This window comes from Microtus pennsylvanicus, chromosome 4, assembly GCF_037038515.1.
Source record: "Microtus pennsylvanicus isolate mMicPen1 chromosome 4, mMicPen1.hap1, whole genome shotgun sequence".
In the NCBI taxonomy this organism is placed as follows: domain Eukaryota; kingdom Metazoa; phylum Chordata; class Mammalia; order Rodentia; family Cricetidae; genus Microtus; species Microtus pennsylvanicus.
Window position 1 is genome coordinate 131819525 of NC_134582.1, and position 24394 is coordinate 131843918.

The 24394-nt window shown below is 42.5% G+C and overlaps 1 protein-coding gene across 1 annotated transcript in view; it reads right to left on the reverse strand.

The window, feature by feature from the left end:
• The window catches only part of St8sia6 (ST8 alpha-N-acetyl-neuraminide alpha-2,8-sialyltransferase 6), a 138689-nt gene that overhangs the window by 66080 nt on the left and 48215 nt on the right, over positions 1-24394 (reverse strand). Inside the window, exon 3 of the mRNA XM_075970529.1 lies at positions 5070-5162. Within this exon, the coding sequence (XP_075826644.1) occupies positions 5070-5162 (93 nt within the window). The remainder of the gene's footprint in view (positions 1-5069; positions 5163-24394) is intronic.

Genomic DNA, 24394 nt, shown 5'->3' on the forward strand with positions numbered 1-24394 from the left:
AAGCTACTGGAAACACATGGAGTAGAGATGCCTGGTTGACCTCTGTGGCAGTATTCTCCTTGTACATAGAAAAAATGTTTGCTGCAAGCAGCTGCCCAGACAGACACTACATTCAGAACACCAACCTCACATCAAACCCATTTGCAGTCTACTGAGTCAAAGCAGTCCGTAGAATGTGAGTAGAACTGGAGTCTTCTATAAGCTATGCAGAGCACAGGATTTTCCTTTGTCTTTCCAGGGCATTGCCTGTAAGAGGTGACTATCAGAATCACCGGGTCAATGTTGAGGGTGAAGACTCCCATGGGAGCTCCCTCATCAGGAAGGAAGATTGAACACTGTGAGTAGGCGAAAGAATTTCACATTAAGACATTGAGTTCTGTAAGATTTTACTAGAGTTGCCCATCATTCTTGGCAAACAATGGAAACTAAATAAACATAACTATCATTTGTTGAGGGAGTCCGGAACCCACCAAGAAGAGAAAGTTCAAAACTTGCTACATTTGGATGTTAAACATCCCACAAACTCATACATGAAAGGCTCAGTCCCCAGTTTGGCACACTTGAGAATGATAGAACCTTCAATTTAGAGTTTGATAGTAAGTTTATGGTTTCTGGAGGTAAGCCTCTGAAGAAGATTGTGGGATTCTCTTTGACTTTGCATTCCAGCCAGATGGTAAACAGCTTTGTTCTGCCAAAACATGCTGCCTTCCCACCAGAGGCATAAATTCTTTTTATCTGTCTAATCGTGTACAAGAGCATCTAAAACTGTGACCTCAGAGTTCCTTTTCTCCTCTTAAGTTGATTTGTCTTTGGTATTGGTTACAGCAAAGAAAATCTGACTAATAACAACAGAGTCAAAAGAACCAAGAGAGGGACAATTAAGACTCTACCTAGGTCAGCGCCTTTGAAGCAACTGCTCTGAGATAAATGCCTTCATTTGTCTGAGGCAATAAAGTCTACACTAGACAGCTTGGATAGCCAGACAACCATTTTTCTAGACATACAAGCAAAAATATTTAAATAATAAGTTTGCCATCTTGAGAAATGGGGAAACTAACAATGGTAAGATTATACTTTAAATACAGTTTAATGTTTCCAATTTGTAAAAAAGCCAGTAAAAAATATCATATTGGAGAAACCAGGAGACAGTCAGGGGCAAGGGATCAGTTAGAAAATCAATTCCAAAAAGACAAAAGCCTAAAGAAATGGTAAGAGCCACATTAAGGAAACTTGGTATCCAAAGAGTTAAACCTTCTGTACTGAATGATTAACTTTTAATATTTACAGATTATATTGTACAGGAAATATTTTTGCAGATTTAATAAATTAATTTGCAGATTTAATAAATTACTTACTTCATAAATGCTGAAGAAGCAATTAATTTATATACAGGCATGAGAGGCCAAACTCAAAACAAGGCTCTGCTCACCTTGGAGATGTGGTTTTAAACAGAGAATAAAGCATCTTGGGGCTGGGGATGTAGGCAAGGTGCCTGCTGTGCAAGCATGAAGGCCACGTTTGCTTAGCCTCAGAATCCTCCTAAAAATCAGGAGAGGTGTTGTATGCCTGAACCCCAGTTACAGGGAGAGGAGGAGCTAGACGTATCCCCGAAGCACATAGTCAGCCAAACCGACTAGCAAAGTGATGAGCTTCAGGCTCAGTGAGAGACCTTGTCTCAGACTGGGACTGGAGAGTGACTGACAAGACACTGAACGCCCGCCTCTGACCGCCATGCATATGTATGTGAATGTATGCACATGTCCATACATCCTCACTAATAAGTCCATCTCTCTCTCTCTCTCTCTCTCTCTCTCTCTCTCTCTCTCTCTCTCTCTCTCTCTCTCTCTCACGCACACACACACACACACACACACACACACACACACACAGATAGACTGCCGTGCATAAGACTCATTCTACTGATTATACTAATTCTACTGCTTAATTCTTTTATTCAAAAATGTAATCAACACTAGGCAGAAAAGAAGAGTGGTTTTTTTCTTCTCCCACTGTAACTCTGTCTCCTAAACCCTATTTTAGCAACCTGAAAGGAACAAATTGCCCAATGAAAAAGAAAATTCTAAGTCTTTAACAGACCATGACAAAAATAGGGCTAAATAATTATTTCTAAGAAAATGAAATTGCTTTTTTTTTTATCACCATACACTGAGTTGCTTTCCCAATTGTCCCCTGCAAGTTTCCTAATTGTCCCCTGGTTGTAGAATGTACAATTCCTGACAAAAGACAATACAACCGAAAAAGAAATTAGTCTCCTGTGTGCAAGAATAACACTTTACGAGCAGTGGGCCATTTGTGTGTGCTCCCGAAGACCTTTGCTGCACAGAATCCTAGCACAGGCTCATTATATGGGCTAGCTGAAACTGTGTGCGTAGTGGGAGGGAGGCAAAGCCTAGAAGAGCAGTTAGGAAAGGGCTTGCCATCAAGCCCCAGACAACAGGGCGAGAGCGAGGATACTGCACAGGAGAGCATGTGCCGGGTCATTCTCATTAGCCAGCTGTAGCTGACTGCTCAGTGCTACCTACCCAGATCGTCCGTTCCCCTACCTCAGATCAACATTAGTGAACATCTCCCTGCTGACTCAGTACTTTCCCAGGAGGTATAGGTACAAATCATCCTTCCCCTGGGGACTTCAAATAGCAAAACTGGACAAGATCAGTGAGAAAGTCTCTCAGAGGCAAGAGCCGTCTGCTGACGTGTATTTGAGCGGAGGCTACAGAGATTGCTATGGGGCATGCTGGAACAAAGGGCAATGTTTTCTTCTCGTAGTTTTCTTCTTTCTTAGCGTCATGTGTCTGATATGCGAAGGGAACCACAAAGGGCTTAGAATTGAGAGTCTCTCTGGAAATGCAAACCAAAGCCTTGTAACATCCACAGGCCAAACTACAACACAGCAGGTCCCACAGGATCAAAACAGAGGTAAAGTGCCATCTACAATGTGTGAGCCAGTCTGAGTCCAGTGAGGGGCTGGACGGGGTGAGAAGTCTTGACACAGGTGTTCCAATCCATCTACGGTAAACTAGAGTCATTGCAGGACCCATAGGGAAGACAAACTGTTTAATTTAAAGTTTTATAGAAAGAACTTTTCTTAAGGGTGAGGTCAGATTACAGGGACTGTTAACAATGTACTGAGTTGAAGGGAGAGGGCAATGAGAGGGGAGGGAGAGGAAGGGAGAGGGAGACACACACAGAAAGAGGGGAGGGATGAGAAAAGAGAAAGAAAGGATAGAGAGAGAGAGAGAGGTTTTAAAGTCATGTTCATACCTTTTGCCAATGCTGTGTCATAGTTCACCTGGAAACTTGGGATGGCATTATGGTATTGCATGGAGAACACTCCTTTCCGTTGCTCCCTCCTCTTGATCCCTTATGCATGTTCCCATATGTTCAAATCCAACAAATAAGCAAACAGTAAAAGATCCCAGAGCCTGCTGATCTAGACTGTGTAGGTCCAACTTTCTGAACAAAGATGGCCAAAAGCAGGAGAGCTATTACAGGCTACAAGCGTGAGCAGAGCATTGACTGTGGCAGAGAGGTCACACAGCATGGGCTAGTTCTCCAGCAAGCTTAACACTCATCATTTGGGTCTGAAGAAAAAGAAGGTACGTCCCTAATAGTCCATCCCTTGTACAGAATTAGGCTGTCCAAACAGATCAACTCAGAGGCCTAACATGGTTATGCTTTTTAGTAATTTCAAGGATCGTGGTAGTCAGGAGGCTCAGACACAACAAAAAGAGGCATGGAACATCAAGTGTTGCCGTGTTGGTCCTGCCTTCCCTTGGTGGACCTGCTCTAGAACAGTCAATGAGAACTCTCTATAAGGGCACGAGAGTCTTCACACTCACATCTCCTTGTCATACCCAAGTGCCCAACTTACACTGCATTCTCCAAGGGGCCTTGCCTCCTGGATCCTGGGTAACCCTCAGCTCTACCTTACTCAGGAAGCAGCCTGCTGGGGAATTCGATGCATTAAGTAAAAGTCCTAAACTGGCTTGTCCCAAGGTGCAATTGTCAAGTAGACTGGACCAGGCCACCTACCTTGGTTTCTCTTCTCGGGCCAGCCTCCCACACACTCAGGGAAGTGTGCTCAACTCCTTCCTTCCCCAGCACCATTGTTATAATTGAAAAGCAAGAGGGCACATTAACAAAAGAATGGGAGGAAAGATGTAGAAAGATCCTGGGTCAGTCTCCCTAGAAAGGAAGGACCCTGGGTCAGTCTCCCTGGAACACAATCCTGGGAGGAAATCGGCTCCATCTCTTACCTGTTACTCTTCCCAGCCTCTTGTCAGCCGAGCACATAGCAAAATGAAATTTAGAACACTTCCTCCCATGATTCCCCTACTCACACACACTTCTTTCTTTTTTGGGCAGTACTGGGGTTGAACCTAGGACTCTGTGTGTGTTAAACAAGCCCCTATACTTGAGGTATATGTCCAGCCTCCTTAAGGGGAATTACAAGCACAGCCCAGCTCGAAGCTTCACGTGCAGGACCTCACTCCAGCACGGTTAGTCTTCCCAGCTATGACTCAAGCGGTGACCAGACTCTCAGGCTACCAATGCCTTTTCCGTGCATCAAGTGCAGAGATCTTGGCTTGACTTTCCCTAGTTTGAAGGAGAGGGTGTAGTAGATTATTGGAAATTGGAGATTGTAAGCTCCAGTCAGTGAGTGATGAGTGAACCCCACTGAAGCCAGAGGTAAACCATTAACTTGATGTTGTAAGCAAAATTTTGTTCAAGTGAGCATTTTTCCCTGAATAATGCCTCAGCCACACATCAAATTCAGAAGCGTGTGCGGGCTTTAAATTCCAGCTAGAACACATACTGTATAATAAAGGTGGCTCCCGGGCAGATAGCTGAGTCCTATAGCCAGGGCACAGGGGACAGTTTCTCTGTACTGTCTGTCCTTCCCCCTTCCTCCTCAACAGGGAAACAGTCTCAGAGCCAACAATCCTGAAATGAGCACAGCCTTATTTTGCAAATGATTTCAAATATGCTTTGGAACGCTTTGAATACAAAACACTTACTTGAAATTGGATGTGAAGAGTGGAACTTACCGTTTCGTCTTGTTAGATAAAGACTTCAAGTCATGTTGCAGAGTTTTGCATTTCTCTGTTACTTGGGGTGTCGTCTCATGCTGCAGATATGTGCTGTTTTGTGAAAGAGAATGAAAAAAAATGATTTAAAATGAAAGAATGTAAGATTATTAACAAAAATCAGATTTAATTGATAAGGTGTATATCAAAATGAAGTCTGATCTTCATTCCATTATTGAATTTCTCTCTGGAAAAGGAAATTGATGTTTTTGCCTTTGGTGGGTCTAAATTTTTACAAGCTACATAATAAAGTTGAAATGAATAGAAGTCGTGTTAAAGGCATTGCATTTTCATTTCTTTTTCTTCTTTTGTATTTCCAGGTTAGTCTAATCACCATATGTAAATAGCCTATATTTTGTTAATAACCATCTTGGGTAAGAAGCCCAGAGACACAGGAAATTAATGTTTTTTCCATAAAGAACTCAGGTGGAACCGGCCTCTGATTCTTGTACCAAGCCCCACATGCTTACTTCTATGAACTCAGAGAAATCAGCGGTGGAACATAAGCAAACGACAAGCACAGCATAAAGACTAAGGAAACGGACTCTTGCACGTGACGAGCCTCATGGACACGTGCATGCTGATTAAATGACTCCCAGAAATGAAAACAGTCTCATGGACACAGGCATGTTAAACTAACTGACTCTTAGACACAGTGAGGGTCATGGACACGGTGTTCAATGGAGACACACTGTGTCTGGGTCCACCAGAGAGGAGCCGAGCAAACAGTCTTAAGATTTAGACAAAGACAGACAGACTGCATCTCTTTATTCCCTGGGTATGAGAGGCAAGAGAGAAGGGACATGAAGGTAAAGAGATAAACAAGAAAGGTTCATGACTAACTCCACAATATTTCTTGGAGGTGCTTTCTAACAGTACTGGGTATGGCTCCAAGCCTGGTGACCTGATTTCAGTTCTTGGAATACGTGGTGGAGGGGGAGAACTGATTCCCCCAAGTTGTCTGACCTTTCTTCCCCCACCACTTCCTTTCCCCCTCACTCTTTCCCTAACAGCACTTCCTGCAGTATTCGGAGGTATTATCGCGCTCCTAAACATTTGGTTATCTCTAATTTGTTGTGTGTTTTATTCAGGCAGCACCGCTAAAGAAGTGAATTACGCAGTCAGTGGTGCTTTGAATTATGATGGCTTTGTAATGTTCAATTGTGGACCAGTGACAACCAGGTGCCAACAGAACTGTCTCATACACCTTTCCTTGTACTGGAGAACTTCTTTCTTAATAAACAAAACTAGCTTTGCCCAGCTACAAACCAGGCAGACTGTATGCAAATCAGTTGAGAGTATCAAACACAGCATGAAAATGGAGTCTGGAGAAGTGAGTGAGGTCGTTGGAGTTAGTGGAGCTGACCTTGCCTTCTGGGCTTCACTCTGACCTCAGCCTTCAGCCTGAGAGTTTTGCTTTCTTAATTCTTCCCAATAAAGTAGCTAAAGGGATTAAACGGGGTATTACGAAAACACCTGACACACAGAAGCTATCAGATAACTGTGTGTTCTTGCTCTAAAATCATCACTGAAATCTGTTCTCAGGCCAGTCAGTATTTCATCACCAGAGGGGCTACAGATCCCTCTGTCTGCAGGGAGTCACTCAATCCCCAGAGAACAGACAGGGGCCTTCTAGTTTCCTTTGCCTTCTGTGTCTCTCTGTCCCTTTTTTTCATTCAAAACCTTTAGTTTCTTCCTTTTCCTCTACCTTTCTAAGACACTCTGAAAGAATAAACCAAAAACCTTATAAGCTCTGAGGTGAGAAAACTCATAACTGGCAGACAGATACTATCTTAGAGGTTAGCATGCAGCCCAGAGTGGCTGTGATGGTGAGCCCTCCTTAACGTCTGATTGGCGGGCAACTTTCTGATAAGTCAAAAGGAACAGAGAAAGGGAGCAATCAAGATAAAAGTAGGAACTCCAAAGGCTCTGAGTCAGAGCAGCTGGTAAAACCAGAGGTTGCCATGGGTCAAGAGGGAGGGTGTATAAGCTGACCCCCATCTACCCTTCTCCAGCAAGATCTGGTCAGAATAGTCCACCCCAAAGGACTGGTATCAATAGGGGTGGGGGTGAAAACAGTCTCGGCTATGGCAAGCCACAGAAGCAAACGGCACCACAGTCTGCTATCCTAATCTCATTTTAAGAGACAAATAAGGAAATATCCAGCTGGCACTAGTTCAGTGTGGTCTGAGTCACTGGGGAAGAGAGAGAAAGAGGAACAGGATCCAGAGGACTTTCAGGCGCTGTCTGAACCACCCCAAACCCCAAGGGTAGACTCTGCAAGCTCCAAGTATGATTTCTGTTTCTGTCCCCTCTGAGTTCTTAATATTGCTGTTTAATTCCAGTTCACTGCAATTTTCTGATGTAAATTTTTTAGCAAATTATTTAAAACAGAAAATTATGGGCTCATATATTTCTGACCAAACTTCACAGCAAGCATCCCTGCCACAGTCCCCCATCCACCATCAGAGAGACACGTCCTGGGTAGCACAGTGATTCTTTCCCTGGAGATGTGCTACAACGTGGAGACTAATTTAGATTTTAATGTTTCCCAAACCAACAAGCAGAGATGACAACAATGGTCCTCCTTGTCAGTGTTCCTCTGCAAGACGACCAGCCCTGCTCACCTGTCTCTGTGCATCTGTAGCATTTATCACATCTGTCACATCTTGCCAGCACCTTTGATTCCTTCCTCCACTGACAGGCCCCCACAGCTTGCAAAAGAAGCGACTGAAGAAATAAAGCTCCAATCATGGATATCCCTCAACCTGAGGCCCATAGGACTGGTGACTTGATAAATCCATAGTGTCCAATTTGCTAGGCCTTAGCAATTCTATTTTAAACCCCAGTTCCCTCAGGGAGCGCTCTACACATTCAGATCTCCTACTGTCTTGACCATTCACTGCCCTTCCCACATGGCACTCAATCACGCTGCCTGTTTCAGAGGACACGGTGCTGCTGGGTGTGATTAATCCATAGCTGTCAGTCCTGACCTTCCATCTGAAAGAAAGACCTCCTCTCTGAGATAATGATAATGCACCTGCCGCCCATCCCACTGCGTCGCCTCTGAGATCGGTCCTTCCCCGCCAATTCTTCTGAAAGCATCTTCACTCTCTTGCTGTCTGCCATTGCCATGATCAAGTCACTACTGTCTCAAAATCAAAAGCAAAATAACTCACTTTGCCGCCCCCCTCACTTTATTGCCTATTCTAATGGCAAGCCACCGCTGCCCATCTTCTCTGTTTATAAATTCGCTGCCTGGCTCTCAGAAAGCATCACTAAGTCAAAGGAGACCTCAGTGCCTCTCCTCCGCTTACCAACTGGCAGCAAAATCTGGTTCCACCCACAGTCAGAGCCCTTCCGCAGCGTCTTTCCTGGGCTGCTCTGTATGTCTTGGCACTGTCTAAGGTCATGACGGGCACTCAGCTACAGGTGCTGTTCTGTACACTGCCTGTGGGTCTCCCACCTTCGCCACCTGCCTGCTCTCCCTAAACCTCGGCACAGGCTTCCTTTCGTTCACCTATTCTCATTGCTCCACAGTGGGCTGTCTCACATGTGCATCTGATCTCATCATGACACTTCTCCGCTCCAAATCTTTCCCCTTGGGACATGTAGCCCAAAACATCAGTCATCTAGCTGGCTGGCCTTTGACTATGAGTTTAATGACAGTTTACTGAACACTAAATGATACAAATTTCTCTTTCTCTCCATTCCCTGCAAGTCTTATACCATGAATTCTGACTGCCTTTATTACTTAATAATAGAATTAGTTTGTTTTGTGCCAGCAAACAAGCCTTTAGGCACATTGTCATTGCTTCAGTGTCCAAGAGGAAGAACTCTTTAACAAGACTTAGGGGAGAAGAGACAAAATGAAGCTTTTCTCCTATCGGTGTTACGTCTATAGATGGTGGGCTTTTGTGAAACATCTGTTTTTATAAGTCATCCTTGAGTTGAAAGCGACCATTTTACAAATCCACCTGGTGGGATTTCAGCAGAGAAGCAAGAAGCTGAGATACTGTACTGGCTTTGGCCAAGCAATAAACAGTACAAGTCTGATAATGCGGAGAATATCTCTCAAGGAAACGATGTTCTACAAATCTGCAGAACACTGCCACTGGTACTCGGTATCCACCAAGACCTCTACAGCACAGAATTAATGTCACCTTCTGAGTGGGACCTGTAATCACGCAATCATGCAATCATTACCCCAGCCAAGGAAAATATCCCAAGGAACAATCTGCATGTAAGGCTCTCCAGAACGCCAAGTACAGCGACGCTCTATTTATGGTAACATAATGGGTGCCACAACATAAAGCTTAAAGTCTGATCAATTTTGCTCTCTTGGAGGAATGGATGCATTAATAATAGTCGGAGAATGGTTTCTAAAAACAGAAAGCTCAAAGAATGAATATTTTTGTTAAAGATTTCTAATATTCTTTCTTCATCCAAGAGTGATAAGACAGGACAGCATGCAGATGGCTCACAGAAAACCCTATGTGGAGGGGGTCTAACAAGCTGGCCGGTGGCTGGGACTCACGCCAGGTAGGACCTGGTTCCTGCTTCTAAGCCTTCGAGTTAGAGTCTAAGATCATCAAGAAAATTTATTATGGTATGCTTCCCTACCCCCATGTAGGCTTCTGTTAGGAGAAGGGCAGTTGTGATGATTAATCTTGCCTTTCAACTTGATAGGAACTAGAATCAACTAAGAGAGAAGCCCCTGGGCCGTCTGTGGGGGTGTTTGTAGGAAGGGTGAAATGAATGGAGTAGATCCTCCCCCAGATCAGGCAGAGCTTTCCAGAAATCCTAGATAAAAAGAGCTTCAAGGAAGAAACAGTTCTGTGTGCTTGCATCATGCTGGTCAGTGCTTCCGGCCTTCTATTGCCACTGTCACCGCCACGTCTGGCTCACATTAGAAGCCATCTTTTTCTGAAAACAGGAGCCTTCCAGGAATTCTTAAGGTCTCCAGCTCCAGCCTGAGACTGCTGAGGCTCAGAGTCGTGGATTGAGCAGCTACCAGGTTCCCAGATTCTCCATCTCACAATCACTGTTGGATTAACTGGTCCCTTTGGTATAAGCCAACCGGATAAATCTTTATAACAAGTTCTCACTCTATCAGTTCTGTTCCTCCAGAGAAGCCAACATAGCAAACACCCAGCACACTGTGTGGTCGGTTACTCTCCACTAACAAAGTAGTGTCCTGTCTTGTATATCATCCTTATATGTGTGTTGATGAATATTGCTTCTGAAATGCCCATACTCAAAACCAGATCAAATTGAGGCTCGGTGCCTACAAAGATGAGGAGCAGATCCTGATCTTTCTCTTTTCTCAGTCATTCACCAGTTATTTGTGAAGTCTACACGAGGCGCCTGAGAGATGGGTGACACTTGAGAGGATTCAGTGAAAAGAGCCATAACATTGTTGCCTTGGTGCAAGTCATCTGCCGGGGGGTGAGGGGGGCAAGCGAGCAAGCGAGTAAATGCACACACACCATCTGACACTGCAGCATGGGAGCCAGCTAGTTTCCATAATCACATTCATTTCAAGAAACCATGAATCTGTGCGTTTAATTCAAAATATGGGAACTGCTTTTAAAATGACAATGTAGATAGAGAGTTATTCTTTCAAACATGAACGCTGCTGGCAACTTAAAGTGTTAAATATTTTGCAGATCATCTCTGTTTACTTGGCTCTTATCTGTTTCCATTTGCCATCAATGAAGATTAATTAGCCACCCCTTGACTAGTAAATCAGATATCAAGATGTAATCTTGAACATTCCCATTATGGAAAGACCATTTTCAAAATTACAAATTCTGAACTATTGTGCATATACAAAATTATACACATGAAAGATTTTACTTTGCTCATAAGGGACCTAGTTAAAGGAAGCGTTCACAGTACCAACATATTTATAAATCAAGAATATTGAGATGAATGTGTGGAGGTAAAGCTATTTAGAAAGGGGTAAGATAATTTGCATATTTATAGATAAAATTTAGTTTGCATGATGTCTATATCTTAGAGTTCTCAAGGAGCTCCCAGAGGATCAGGCCAAGATAATTCAGAATTGGGGGATCTAAACACAGCAAACTTACTACTGAACCTGTTGGCTAACTTTCATGCTCACACGGAGAGAAAAACCATCCATACACTCACACAACTATGGACTCTATGAACCATAATATCAATCTGCCAGCCAAAATAGTAGTACCACAGTTATGGGAGCGGCCAACCACTCTTTTATCGGATTTGGAACAAGATCCATGGGAGGAAATCATGCCTAAAACTATACATCTGGTGACAACCTAGGGCTGGAGATATCACAAGCCCCACGCTATGCAGGGGATAACACACTATTGCTAACTAACTTAATATGACATCCAACTGTCTTCGAACCATATACGTTTACGCCCATAAACATATGTCACTCTCTGCCTTAATCCAAGAAGCTTCACTTGGCAATGGCGGTAGTGAATGCATAGACTAGTGGTTGTTGAAGATGCTGAGCATAAGGAGCAACTGAGTGCTCAGCCCTAAAAAGCACATTTCCCAGCTCCTTTGAGGCCAACATTTGAATGAAACAGCAGTCCACAGAATGGGGAAAGATTTTTAACAACTACACATCAGTTGAGAGTTAATATCCAAAATACATAAAGATTTAAAAATTTATCAAAAAAATCAAGAAAACAAATAACCCAATTAAACATTGGAGTATAGATTTAACTGAGAATTCTCAATAGAGGAAACTCAAATGGCTGAAAGACACTTAAAGAAGTGTTCAACATCTTAAGTCAAGAGGGAATTGCAAATCAAGACTATTTTGAACTGATTGAGTTTTTTAATCCCAGAATTTAGGAGGCAGAGAGGTGTATATCGGTGAGTTTGGGGCCAGCCTGGTATAGAAAGCAAGTTCCAGAACAGCCAGGGCTACACAGAGAAACCCTGTCTCAGAAAAACAAAGCAAAACAAAACAAGAATCTAATAGTCTGAAGAAAAAAATTACTTTGAGATTTCATCTTACAGTTGTTGGAATGGCCAAGATCAATAAAACAAATGATAACTCTTGCTGGTAGGATATGGAGTAAGGGGAACACTCACCTATTAATGGTGGAAGTACAAACTTACACAGTCACTGTAGAAATCAGTGTGGTGGTTCCTCAGGAAGATGGGAATAAATATACATCAAGATCCAGGCATACCTCTCTTGGGCATATACCCAAAGGTCCCTACATCCTGTCACAGAGACACTTACTTGTTCAACCATGTTCAAGGCTGTTCTATTCATAATAGTCAGAAATTGGAAACAACCTAGATGTCTCTCAACATAAGAATGAATAAAGAAAACTCAGTATATTTATACAATGGAATATGACTCAGCCATTTGAAAAATGAAATCATGAAATTCACAGGTAAATGGATGGAACTAGAAAAAAACACCCTAACTGAGGTAATCCAGATCCAGAAAGACAAATATGGTATATATTCACTTATATGCTGTGGATGTTGTCAACGATAACCAAACTACAATCCATAGAACCACAGAAGTTAGTCATAGAGTAAGGGACTGGGGAGGGAGCGATGCACCTCCATAGGAAAGGGAAATAGAATAGAGAGCTATGGATGGAAGGGGAAAGGGAGGCTGGAACTGAGGGGAAGGGAAGAGAAGGAAAGTGGAGAGAACACAGGGAGAGACAGCTAAGAATCAAGGGCCATTTGAGTCATGGTATGAAAACCTAATTCAATAGAAGCTTCCTAAAATATATACCTATATAAAGGCAATCTAAATGAAATCACCAAATAATAGGGGAGACAGAGCCCCAACTGGCCATCTCTTGCCACCAAATGATACTGTGTGCTCAGCCACCCCACTACTCCACTCCTTCAAGGGAGCACTTTTTCACTGAGCATCACATTCCCATCCTTCCTAAATCTCTTCTGAGTTTATAGGGTTACAGGGTTCCCTTTTTGATCAAACTCTGTTATGCCTTATCCTGAACTCTGCTCAAGGAGCTCCAACTACAGCACATGCTCTTAAGAGCCCAACTCTAGCAATAACCTTGCTCAGCCAGGCGATTCTGCACCCCACATTCTAGCTGAGTATACTCAGTATCTCCTCAAACTCATTGTCCATTGTCTTGGTCAGCTTTAACTGCCAACTTGGCACAGCCTAGAGTCACCTGAGAAGGGGATCTCCACTGATCGTTTCTCAGATGAGACTGGACTGTGTGTGGGAAGTTGTCTTGATTAGTACTTACTAGAAAAGGGCCCCGTACACTGTGGGCAGCACCATCCCTAGGCAAGTCCTGGGCTACACAAGAAACTGAGCCTAAGCCTATGGGTGAGCCAGCATGCAGCCTTAGTCTATGGCTTCCGGTTTGTGTTCCTGCCTTGATTTTTTACCCCGATTTCCCTCAATGATGGAAGGTGATCTGGAAGTGTAATTCAAATAAATGTTCCCTCACCTATGGTCCTTTTGGTTAGTCTTTTATGAGAGCAACAGAGAAGCAACTAGAATATTTTGTTAAGAGCACATTCTGCGAAAAATTCACAGAGAGTCTGGATTATGTACATTGTGTTTTCTTTAAAATTTTTGACTGTGAAGGAGCTAAGTACAGAGAGACATTTCATTATATGGGCTGCCAAGTGGAACCAGAACGGATATCATGAGGGTATGATTTCAGAATTTGGATCTAAGGATATGATACTTTGGAAAAGAGATTCTTCTTTTGTTTTCACAGAGGATCAGACCTTGTGGATTGCATTTATCCCAATATGGTATGATAGACCACGACCTCCAGAAAAGTTGCTTGTGAACACCCTCAAGAAATTACTTCACTCAACTGCCAACTGAGATAAACCTGGCACACAGGTTACACCCTAAAATCATTAACGATGCCCCCATTCAGCAGGAAGCAGTTTGGAGAGAAAAAACTGGGCCCATGTTCCCAAAATATGGTTTATAAATGTTCTTTTACATTTAAAGGGGGAAATGATATAGGTATGAATAATTTGCATTGGTATGGATTTTAAGGTCAATTTTGTTATATGTATATGTATTTCTGATATTGATTAAGGTATTGTGAATTGTAGATCATTATTAAAATGTAATGTATAATTAGGAAATATAGGTTGTTGATGGATAATCATAAATAATAGTCAAGTTTGTAGTCATGTTAGTTAATATTTTCTAGATGTGCATAGATATATTTTAGATAGACATTCTTCATGTCTTTCAAAGATTACAGAATAGGACATTTAATGTTTTAATAACTGAGGACTTTTCATGACAATGAGACACTCTGCTCCTGGCAGCACCAATCTACTTCAAGAGGAAGATGGGCATCGAAGAGGCACCATATGGAGTTTGATAGCCATTTGGGCAAGAAACTGCTCTTGCCTGGACTATTGCATAAACTGGACACAGAGAACCCGCAGAGAGAGGACTACTGAACTTGCCTAAAGGTGAGATGATCTTTCGGGGTTCCTGATTCATGAAAGAGTCTGCGAGATATTCTGCAGGACACAACAGATAGTGACTGAACTGACTTTGAATATTCCTGCTTTATGGAAATGTCTGCTGGATACCATGGGCCTGAAGGCTGAAGATGGATACCCCAACGGTACAGAGGAACTTTGGGTGACTGTCCAGGCAGCAAGATGTCTCTGTCATTTCTAGAGTTTTAAAAGTTGCTTTTTTTCTTGTTTGCTTAGGAAGTATTGTATCTTTCTGGAGTCTTTGATGGAGTTAAGAAGAGTTAGTTATAGTTATAGTTTTCCTTAGTTATGGTAAAGATTATTGTAACTTTTACTTGATAACTGTTTCGTTATATGTAATTTTGCTATGTTAAAATTAAAGCCTTTTTTTTTTGTTTAAACAGAAAAAGGGGAAATGATGGAGGAAGGTCATTGGCTAATAAAGGAACTGCCTTGGCCCATTTCATTGGTTAGAAGATAGGTGGGAGGAGTAAACAGAACAAAACGCTGGGAGGAAGAGGAAGTGAGCTCAGACTCGACAGCTCTCCTCTTGGGAGCAGACGCCTCAGCAGAGAGACTCCATGCCTCGCTCCCGGGCAGACACACGTGATGAAGCTCCAACCTAGAATCTTCCCGGTAAGACCAGTGCTCACTAAGGGCTAGAGCAGAATGGGCCAAACAGTGATTAAATAAATACAGTTTGTATGTTGTTATTTCAGGCATAAGCTAGCCGAGCAGGCGGCTGGGGTGTTGGGGACGCAGCCCCGCCGCCGCCCTTATTACTACAATATTTGATCCCTCAGATCTGCCTTCAGCAAAATCCTGTACTAGAGCCTAACTGTTTCCCCCTAATAATAGATCCCCACCCCCACAACACATGCACACACACACACACACACACACACACACACACATATATACATACATACAGATCCTGGTTCCTAGTTACAAATTTCTGCTTTTCCTTCACTGGAGTTGAAGCTGTATTTGTCTACTACAAAGCTCCAGGAATAACATCTACTGTGGTAGGTATGGAAATAAAATCTGCTTCACCACTGCAACATTGTCATGAATAGTTTTGTTTCTTAGAGCCGTTTTTCACTTTGTAGATAACAATGGCAACACAAAAGCATTCTTGTTCATAGGTTCACAGAGGAATTATTTCCAATGGAGAGAAATCCCTGCCATACATACACATTGGCTTTGCCTTGTCTTCACACTCATGGCTCTTCTTAGTTGATAAATGTGTCTGTTGTATAAACTCTTCTTTAAATCAGCTATAACATCTCACAAGTTTCCTCACTGACACGTTACACAGAACCTTTACAGTGTCCGTTCTCATATCTGTGTGAGATGTGTTCTTGCCTTCTTATAAAAATTACCTTTTAATTTTAATGCCCTGCACAAGCCTGCTGGAGTCATTTCTGAATAAACAGAGTAGGTGAGCAAGATTAACACTGGTGTTGAGAAGACACTAATTCCCATCTCTATTCTGCTACACATCGCACCATTAACCTAAGGAAAGTTATTTAACCTTTCTCTATCTGGGGATAATAGTGTCTCTCACATGGAGGCAATGCAAAGCCTGTAAGAGATAATTCATGAAAAGGCTCAGCACGGTCCCGGGAGTGGGTGGCCCACATAGTAAGTGGCATTCAGGAACAGCAATGCATACTGCACAGTTCATCACTGGGCTGCCTGCCTCTTTAAGTGGAGCATCTCCAACTGCATCAAGCCCTAGTGTCTCCTGGAAATGTTTACAAAATATACAAATCTTGGTTTAGTAAATGGGTGAGGGTGGGACCTAAGGTATTGCTTTTCTAGTAAGACTCTCAGGTTGTGCCAATCTCTTGGACTGAGAGAGTGGGTTGGGTAACAAGGTCTTAAAAGTCTCAAAGTCAAGTTCTTCTGCCTTCATAGTCTCTTTGTTAATAGCCCATGATGGTTAAAAATTGGTGCCACCTGGTGGTGCTGGTGCATGGCTTTAATCCCAGCACTCTGGAGGCAGAGGCAGGCCGATCTTTGTGAGTCTCGAGGTAAGCCTGCTCTACAGAGTGAGTTCCAGGACAGTTATAGCTGTTACACAGAGAAACTGTGTCTTAAAAGAACAAACAAACAAACAAAAATTGGTTGCCTACTTGATAGGATTTATAAGAACCACGGGAAAATGTGCTGAACCTGAGCATGTCTGCAGAGGATTATCTGATGTGGAGAGATCTAGCCCAATGTGGGGAACCATTCCATGGACTGGGGTCCTGAATTGGCTGAAAAGGAGAAAGTAATCTAGATATAAGCCTCTCTGAGTCTCTGCTTCCTGATTGCGGGTACGATGTGTTTCCACCTCAAGTTTCCCGCCACAACCCCTGAACTCTCCAACTGTGACCCCAAATGAACCTTTCCTCCTTAAGTTGCTATTGTCGGGTATCACAGCGATCGGAAAGGTTGCTAATACACAGCTTACAGCGAGACTTCACCCACCAGTAATGTGAGAGATTCTTCTTACAGCTGAAGTGCAATGTTGGTGGAAAAGCAATAAAATAACTTGAAAATCATGAGAGTAAAATGAGCTAAATCACATGTCACTAACTGGAGATCTTTTTTTTCTATATGAAAAAGCACAACAAAGAAAATAGTGTAAGAGGTGTCTTGCATGCTGAGAACACAACGTAATTGCTTTTCTGACTCAGCTACAAGGCTTGGTCTCCCAGCAGCTCTGCATCAAGGCAAACCTCCAGGCAGCCCCACATGGAATCTGGCTGTATGGATGCAGCCCTTAAATGTCTATTATGCAAAATCCTGATGACAGCTAGAGGATGCAGGTCACCTTTGAGAAGTCATCACAGGGTGCAAGCACTGGAGATGCTGTCTGATGTCAGTTATGTACACACTGAAGCATCCATCTTGTCTGTATAATGATAATCAGCATGTTCTCATCCACATGAGTGAATTTCTGTACTAACTGAATAGTTTTTCACTCAGTCTTGAAGAATCAGTCGTTGAGACAAGACATCAATGAGAAGATATCTCGGTTTTCCCCCTTATGTTTGTTGCGTAGACTGGTCTCAAACATGCTATTTAGCTCAGGCTAACCTCAGACATAGATGCTTCTTCCCTCCAACCCCCGGCTGTTGGAATTATAGATGTGCATTCGTACAATAGTGACTCTGTGTATAGTTGTGCACTTCTCCAATAGTGACTGTGTACAGATGTGCACTCCTACAATAGTGACTGTGTACAGATGTGCACTCCTACAATAGTGACTGTGTACATATGTGCACTCCTACAATAGTGACTGTGTACAGATGTGCACTTCTCCAATAGTGACTGTGTACAGATGTGCACTCCTACAATAGTGACTGTGTACAGATGTGCACTCCTACAATAGTGACTGTGTACAGATGTGCACTTCTCCAATAGTGACTGTGTACAGATGTGCACTTCTCCAATAGTGACTGTGTACAGATGTGCACTCCTACAATAGTGACTGTGTACAGATGTGCACTCCTACAATAGTGACTGTGTACAGATGTGCACTTATCCAATAGTGACTGTGTACAGATGTGCACTTCTCCAATAGTGACTGTGTACCGATGTGCACTTCTCCAATAGTGACTGTGTACAGATGTGCACTTCTCCAATAGTGACTGTGTACAGATGTGCACTTCTCCAATAGTGACTGTGTACAGATGTGCACTTCTCCAATAGTGACTGTGTACAGATGTGCACTTCTCCAATAGTGACTGTGTACAGATGTGCACTCCTACAATAGTGACTGTGTACAGATGTGCACTTCTCCAATAGTGACTGTGTACAGATGTGCACTTCTCCAATAGTGACTGTGTACAGATGTGCACTCCTACAATAGTGACTGTGTACAGATGTGCACTTCTCCAATAGTGACTGTGTACAGATGTGCACTCCTACAATAGTGACTGTGTACAGATGTGCACTTCTCCAATAGTGACTGTGTACCGATGTGCACTTCTCCAATAGTGACTGTGTACAGATGTGCACTTCTCCAATAGTGACTGTGTACAGATGTGCACTTCTCCAATAGTGACTGTGTACAGATGTGCACTCCTACAATAGTGACTGTGTACAGATGTGCACTTCTCCAATAGTGACTGTGTACAGATGTGCACTTCTCCAATAGTGACTGTGTACAGATGTGCACTTCTCCAATAGTGACTGTGTACAGATGTGCACTCCTACAATAGTGACTGTGTACAGATGTGCACTTCTCCAATAGTGACTGTGTACAGATGTGCACTCCTACAATAGTGACTGTGTACAGATGTGCACTCCTACAATAGTGACTGTGTACAGATGTGCACTTCTCCAATAGTGACTGTGTACAGATGTGCACTCCTCCAATAGTGACTGTGTACAGATGTGCACTTCTCCAATAGTGACTGTGTACAGATGTGTACTTCTCCAATAGTGACTGTGTACAGATGTGCACTTCTCCAATAGTGACTGTGTACAGATGTGCACTCCTACATACTGACTGTGTACCGATGTGCACCCATACAGTAGTGGCTCTGTGTTACTATTGAAAATTTCTGTGAATGGAGTTTTCTGTTCTTGAATTATTGTGAGATGGAACCAGTGTAACCAGGCAAAGCTGAGAGTAACCTCATGGCGCTGTCTAATGAAGGTAGAGAGTTCAGGAAGTCATTTGTCACAGAAACATTAATATTATAAGAACTAGTTGCTAAGTACATGTGTCTGTAAATATTGTCATTGTTGTTTATGTTTATTTGTAGAGTTCAAAATAATTGCACAGAAACTTTCAGCAATAATGTTTAAACATTGGGGGAAATACCTCGTGTCCTGAATAAAATAAGAAAAGTACGTCACAGAAATTAATAAAAAGTAGGAAATGGAACATTCTTATCTTCCTGTGATTTCAGAAATATCAAATGACATGAAAGATCTGAAAAACAATGATTTTCTGATTGAGGAAAGAGAAGAACTAGCTCATTCAGTTTATGGGGAACATGCCAATCTTGTCTGGAATTTATGTTTTTTCCCTGCAACCTGTATTTATAATATAAGGCAGTAGTGACACACGCCTTAATCCCAGCACCTTGGGAGACAGAGGCAAGTAGATCTCTGTAAGTTCAAGGTCAGCCTGGTCTACAGAGCTAGTTCCAGGACAGACTCCATAGCTACAGAGAAACCTTGTCTCAAAAAAAAAAAATGGCGATAGGAAATCACAGTTTGTTGAAGAAAGAACTCCCACCTGTTCCCAAGCTTGTGGCTAAGACTGGGTGTAAACAGAGTTCCAGTCTCATTCCTGAGTCATGACGGGGACATCTCTCTCTGGTGTGGCTGTTTCATTGCCTTTTGAAACCTCTAATAAACTCAAATCAAGGAGTGAATAAATAACCAGACAGACAGGAGGACTCAGGGTAGCTCCTCTGGGGGAAGATGAAAACCTCTGAGAACAAGGGTCTTCCAATGAACCCCTTGCTAATTATAAGAATTAGTTAATTTGATGAGCCCAATCTCTTAATCCTATTTAATTGAGATTTTGTGATATTTTAGGTAAAGATATTTAAATTTTCTCATTAATATTTAGTAAGAGTCTAAGAGAAGTGCACAGCCCAATTTACTGTGCTTAGGTACATTGTAATTAATAAAGGTTAGGAAAGTGTCCTGAGAGACCTATCACTCACGGCCTGAAGCAATATAATTACAGGTGAAATCAGAGCAGGAAACAGAGCAAAGACATAATCTTTGAAAAGATGAAGTAAAAGTGACTGAACATAGTATTAGGTTCTAAGAAGCGCAGTCAATCAGATGTCATCTCAGGCAACTCAGGAGCAATAAACCTCCTTGACAAATCTGAAACTACATTCAAGTGTATTAATTTCTCATCTGCTTATTCACAATTTCCCAGCTGATCCAGTGTCTTGGGGTGACTTTCCTTACAATCTAGGATAATCTGACTCTAGGTAAAGTGGAGGGAGCTACTTGGTTTTGTTACAGTTCTATCTAGGGTGGGCTGCGATTTTCCCTTTCAGCCTTCTAAGTTGGCCGATCCCAGAACCTGTTTCTATTGGTCACCAGGACCTCTTTTCAAGTCCTCTAAGGTTGGCCTCTAAAGCACCTCCTACCAGAAGGACTTCTATTCTTTAACTACTTGCTACTCCTATTTCCTATCCATCTGAAAAAGGAGTTGAGGTCATACCCAGCAATGAGTTCTAAGGAGCGTTAATGTCTCAGGCCTGGAGATGAACAGATTTGCATTTCAAAGCATGCTTTTAAGACCAGTCATCTTCTCCCAGCCCTGAGGCTTTCAAGCAACATCCCCAGCTGATCCTTTTAGAGTCTCAGCAGCCCTAGGGCCTCTGAGCCCCCCCCCCCCCCCCCCTCTCTCTCTCTCTCTCTCTCTCTCTCTCTCTCTCTCAGCCCTAGGGCCTCTCTCTCTCTCTCTCTCTCTCTCTCTCTCTCTCTCTCTCTCTCTCATGCCCCTCCTCCAGCCTGCCTGAGTTTCTACTTTGAGACCTTCAGCTAGAATCCTTTCCCAGTTTTCACTAATTGTCTTGAGGTTTCTATTGCAGTGAAGAGACACCATGACCATAGCAACTCTTATAAAGGAAAACATTTCATTATGGTGGCTCACTTAAAGTTCAGAGGTTTAGTTCATTATCCTCATAAAAGGAAGCAAGATAGTATGTAGGCAGGCATGGTGCTGGAAAAAGAGCTGAGTTGTCTTAACTCACAGACAACAGGAAGCGGTATGAGACACTGGGTGTGGCTTGAGCATAAATTAGACCTCGAAGTTTGCCTTCACAGTGACACACTTCCTTTGACAAGGCCACACCTACTTCAAAAAAAGCCACACCTTCTAATAGTGCTAGAACCTTTAGGGGCCATTTTCTTCCAAACTACCACACTATCGAAGTTTTGTTGCTGTTGTTTTGTTTTGTTGAATTTGGGGACAGTTTCTTTGTGTAGCCTAGGCTAGCCTAGAACTCATGATATTCCCACCTTAGCCTTCTGAGTACTGAGATAACGGGAGTGTGGAGTGTACGTACCACTGTGCTCAGATTAAGACCTTTCCTGGTGAGCTTTCGCCATTATTGTGACCACACTCACACCGCCCACAGTTCAGATCTTGTTATCCTAGACGACAGCTACTTCTCAGGCTCCAACATGGATCATGGCATTATACTGTCTCATTCCATCCCATCTACAGACTGACTGTCCAGGCCAGGCCCAATCCCTTGCCTAAGACTCAAAGAAAGTTATTAATTCAGTGAGAAATCCTAAAATGGGGTTTCTAATTGGGAAGCTGATCCTAAGTTGGAGGCAGAGAGCAGCTCCCCAAGACATACAACTTTAGGGCAGTTATCAACAAGGCTATGGACTGGGACTTAAGCCAGTTTGCTGCCCTCTGTTTTGAATACTCCCTGGTGATGACACCTAAATTTATCAGTGCAGTGACTCCTCCATTGGGCTCCTTGGGCTCCAGATTTGTCTGTGTGGTCCTCAGCCTCGCTGGTCTTTCCACTTGGTGTCTTCTGGCAGTCTGGTCAAACGTAGCAGGGACCCAACACCACTGTGGTCTTCCTTTCCCTCTAGTCACTTATGTCTCCATGGATGACAATGAGCAGCTTAAGCTGAAAATTGATTATCCTTAATCAATTTTATACTTCTTTGCTCTCCAGGCTCTGGGCTATTCTGTCTCTAGTCTGTCTACATCACTTTGCCCTTTTGTCTGTCTTACCCAGCCTTGTCTGGACATTCTATTAACTAGTCTTTCAGTTTCCGTGTGCCCCCAATAGCTGTCCATTCTCTATGTAATGTTGATGCTCATCTTTAAAACTAGCTCTGGAATTGTGATTTGTGGGCTGGTTTTCTTTGCTATATATTTAAAAACCACTAATGAGTGAGTACATGTGATAATTGTCTCTCTGGGTCTGGGTTACCTCACTCAAAATGATGTTTTCTAGCTCCATCTATTTGCCTGCAAAAAAAAAAAAAAAGAAGCCCACAAATCACAATCCCAGATAACCTAGACAACAATGAGGGCCTTAAGAGAGACATACATAGATCAAAGCTACATGGGAAGTAGAAAAGGACAAGATCTCCTGAGTAATTTGGGAGCATGGGGACCTTGGGAGAGGGTTGAAGAGGAGGGAAGAGGCAGGGAGGGAGCAGAGAAAATGTAGAGCTCAATAAAACTAAAAAAAAAAAAAAGAGTAGATCTGAAAGGCTGGTAAAAACACAGCACAGAGATGTAGGCCAGGAAATAAGTACGGGCGCTACCATTGAGGAGAACGAAGCAGAGCTAAAAACTTTAGAGTCTGTCTTAGGAACAGAGCCTATCAAAAGACGTTAATTTCTCGGGACACGAACTTCATTGTTATAAATTTTGTTATTTCTATAGATTTGATCTTTACTCCAATCTTGTTAAAATTTATTTATTTTTATTTTATACACATTGGTGATAAACCATAGGTGCCAGGTCCCTTGGAACTGGAGATGCAGAAAGTTGTGCTAGCATGTGGGTGCTGGGAATTGAACCCAGGTCCTCTAGAAGAGTAGTCAGTGCTCTTAACTGTTGAGTCATGTCTCAGCCCTCTCTATTCCAATCTTATGGCTTCCTTTTTCATGGTTTCTTTAGGCTTAGTTTTCTTTCTTTCTTTCTTTTCTTTCTTTTTTCTTTTCTTTCTTTCTTTCTTTCTTTTTATCCTTCCTTTCTTCCTTCTTCCCTCCCTCCCTCCCTCCCTCCCTCCCTCCCTCCCTCCCTCCCTCCCTTTCTCTTTGTTTTGTTTTTGTATGTAGCCCTGACTGTCCTGGAGCTTGTTATGTAGACTAGGTTGACCTAGAACTCTGAGATCGCTGAGATTAAATGTTTGTGTCACCTCAGATGGCTTAATTTGCTTTTCTTACTATGACTTCTAAAGGTGGGAATCCAGTTGTTGACTTAGGACCTCCCATCAATTCCAGCAGATTCCAACAAAAAACTGCTTTACCTGCTCTCACAAATGTTGAAGTTTTATGCTTTTCCCTTCAGTTAATTTCCCTTCAAATTTGTGTGATGCATATAAAAGTAAAAGTCTGGCATTACACTTGTCTATAACCTAGCGTTTGGGACATTGAAGCAGGATAATCACATGTTCCAGGCCAGAAAGACCCTGGCTCAAAAATCAAATAAAGTATTTTTTCCTTTGTTTTCTCCTCTATGAGTTGTTTATCTTATTTATCAAATATTATTTTTTTATAAATTTATCTACATTGTTGGTTTATTTCTACATGTTCTCTACTTATTTCTTGCATTCTATTTTTTTTTTTTTGATTTTCGAGACAGGGTTTTTCCGTAGCTTTTGGTTCCTGTCCTGGAACTAGCTCTTGTAGACCAGGCTGGCCTCAAACTCACAGAGATCTGCCTGCCTCTGCCTCCCAAGTGCTGGGATTAAAGGCGTGCGCCACCACCGCCCGGCCTTACATTCTATTTTTGAGATTGCTTTAGGTTTTATAGCATACATTTTAAAAATTTTTATGGACTTTCTTCCAATGACTGCATAACAACTTATATTGTAAATGAATATAATAAATGTATATTTTATTTGTAAAAAAAAAACCTTGCTCTGGAGTATTACTGGGATAAAATGCAACGTCCTCACCAAGGTTTGCATCCCATCACACACCCTAACTTAGGAACTGCTTTTATTGTATTTTCACCTTGTTTCCTCTGTGCCCCCACTCTTTCTATTTTTCACACACCCTAATGGCAGGGTTGGCTCACTCGTCTGGTCTTCTATCTTGGACATTCTTTTTCATTCTGTAGGTCTTAT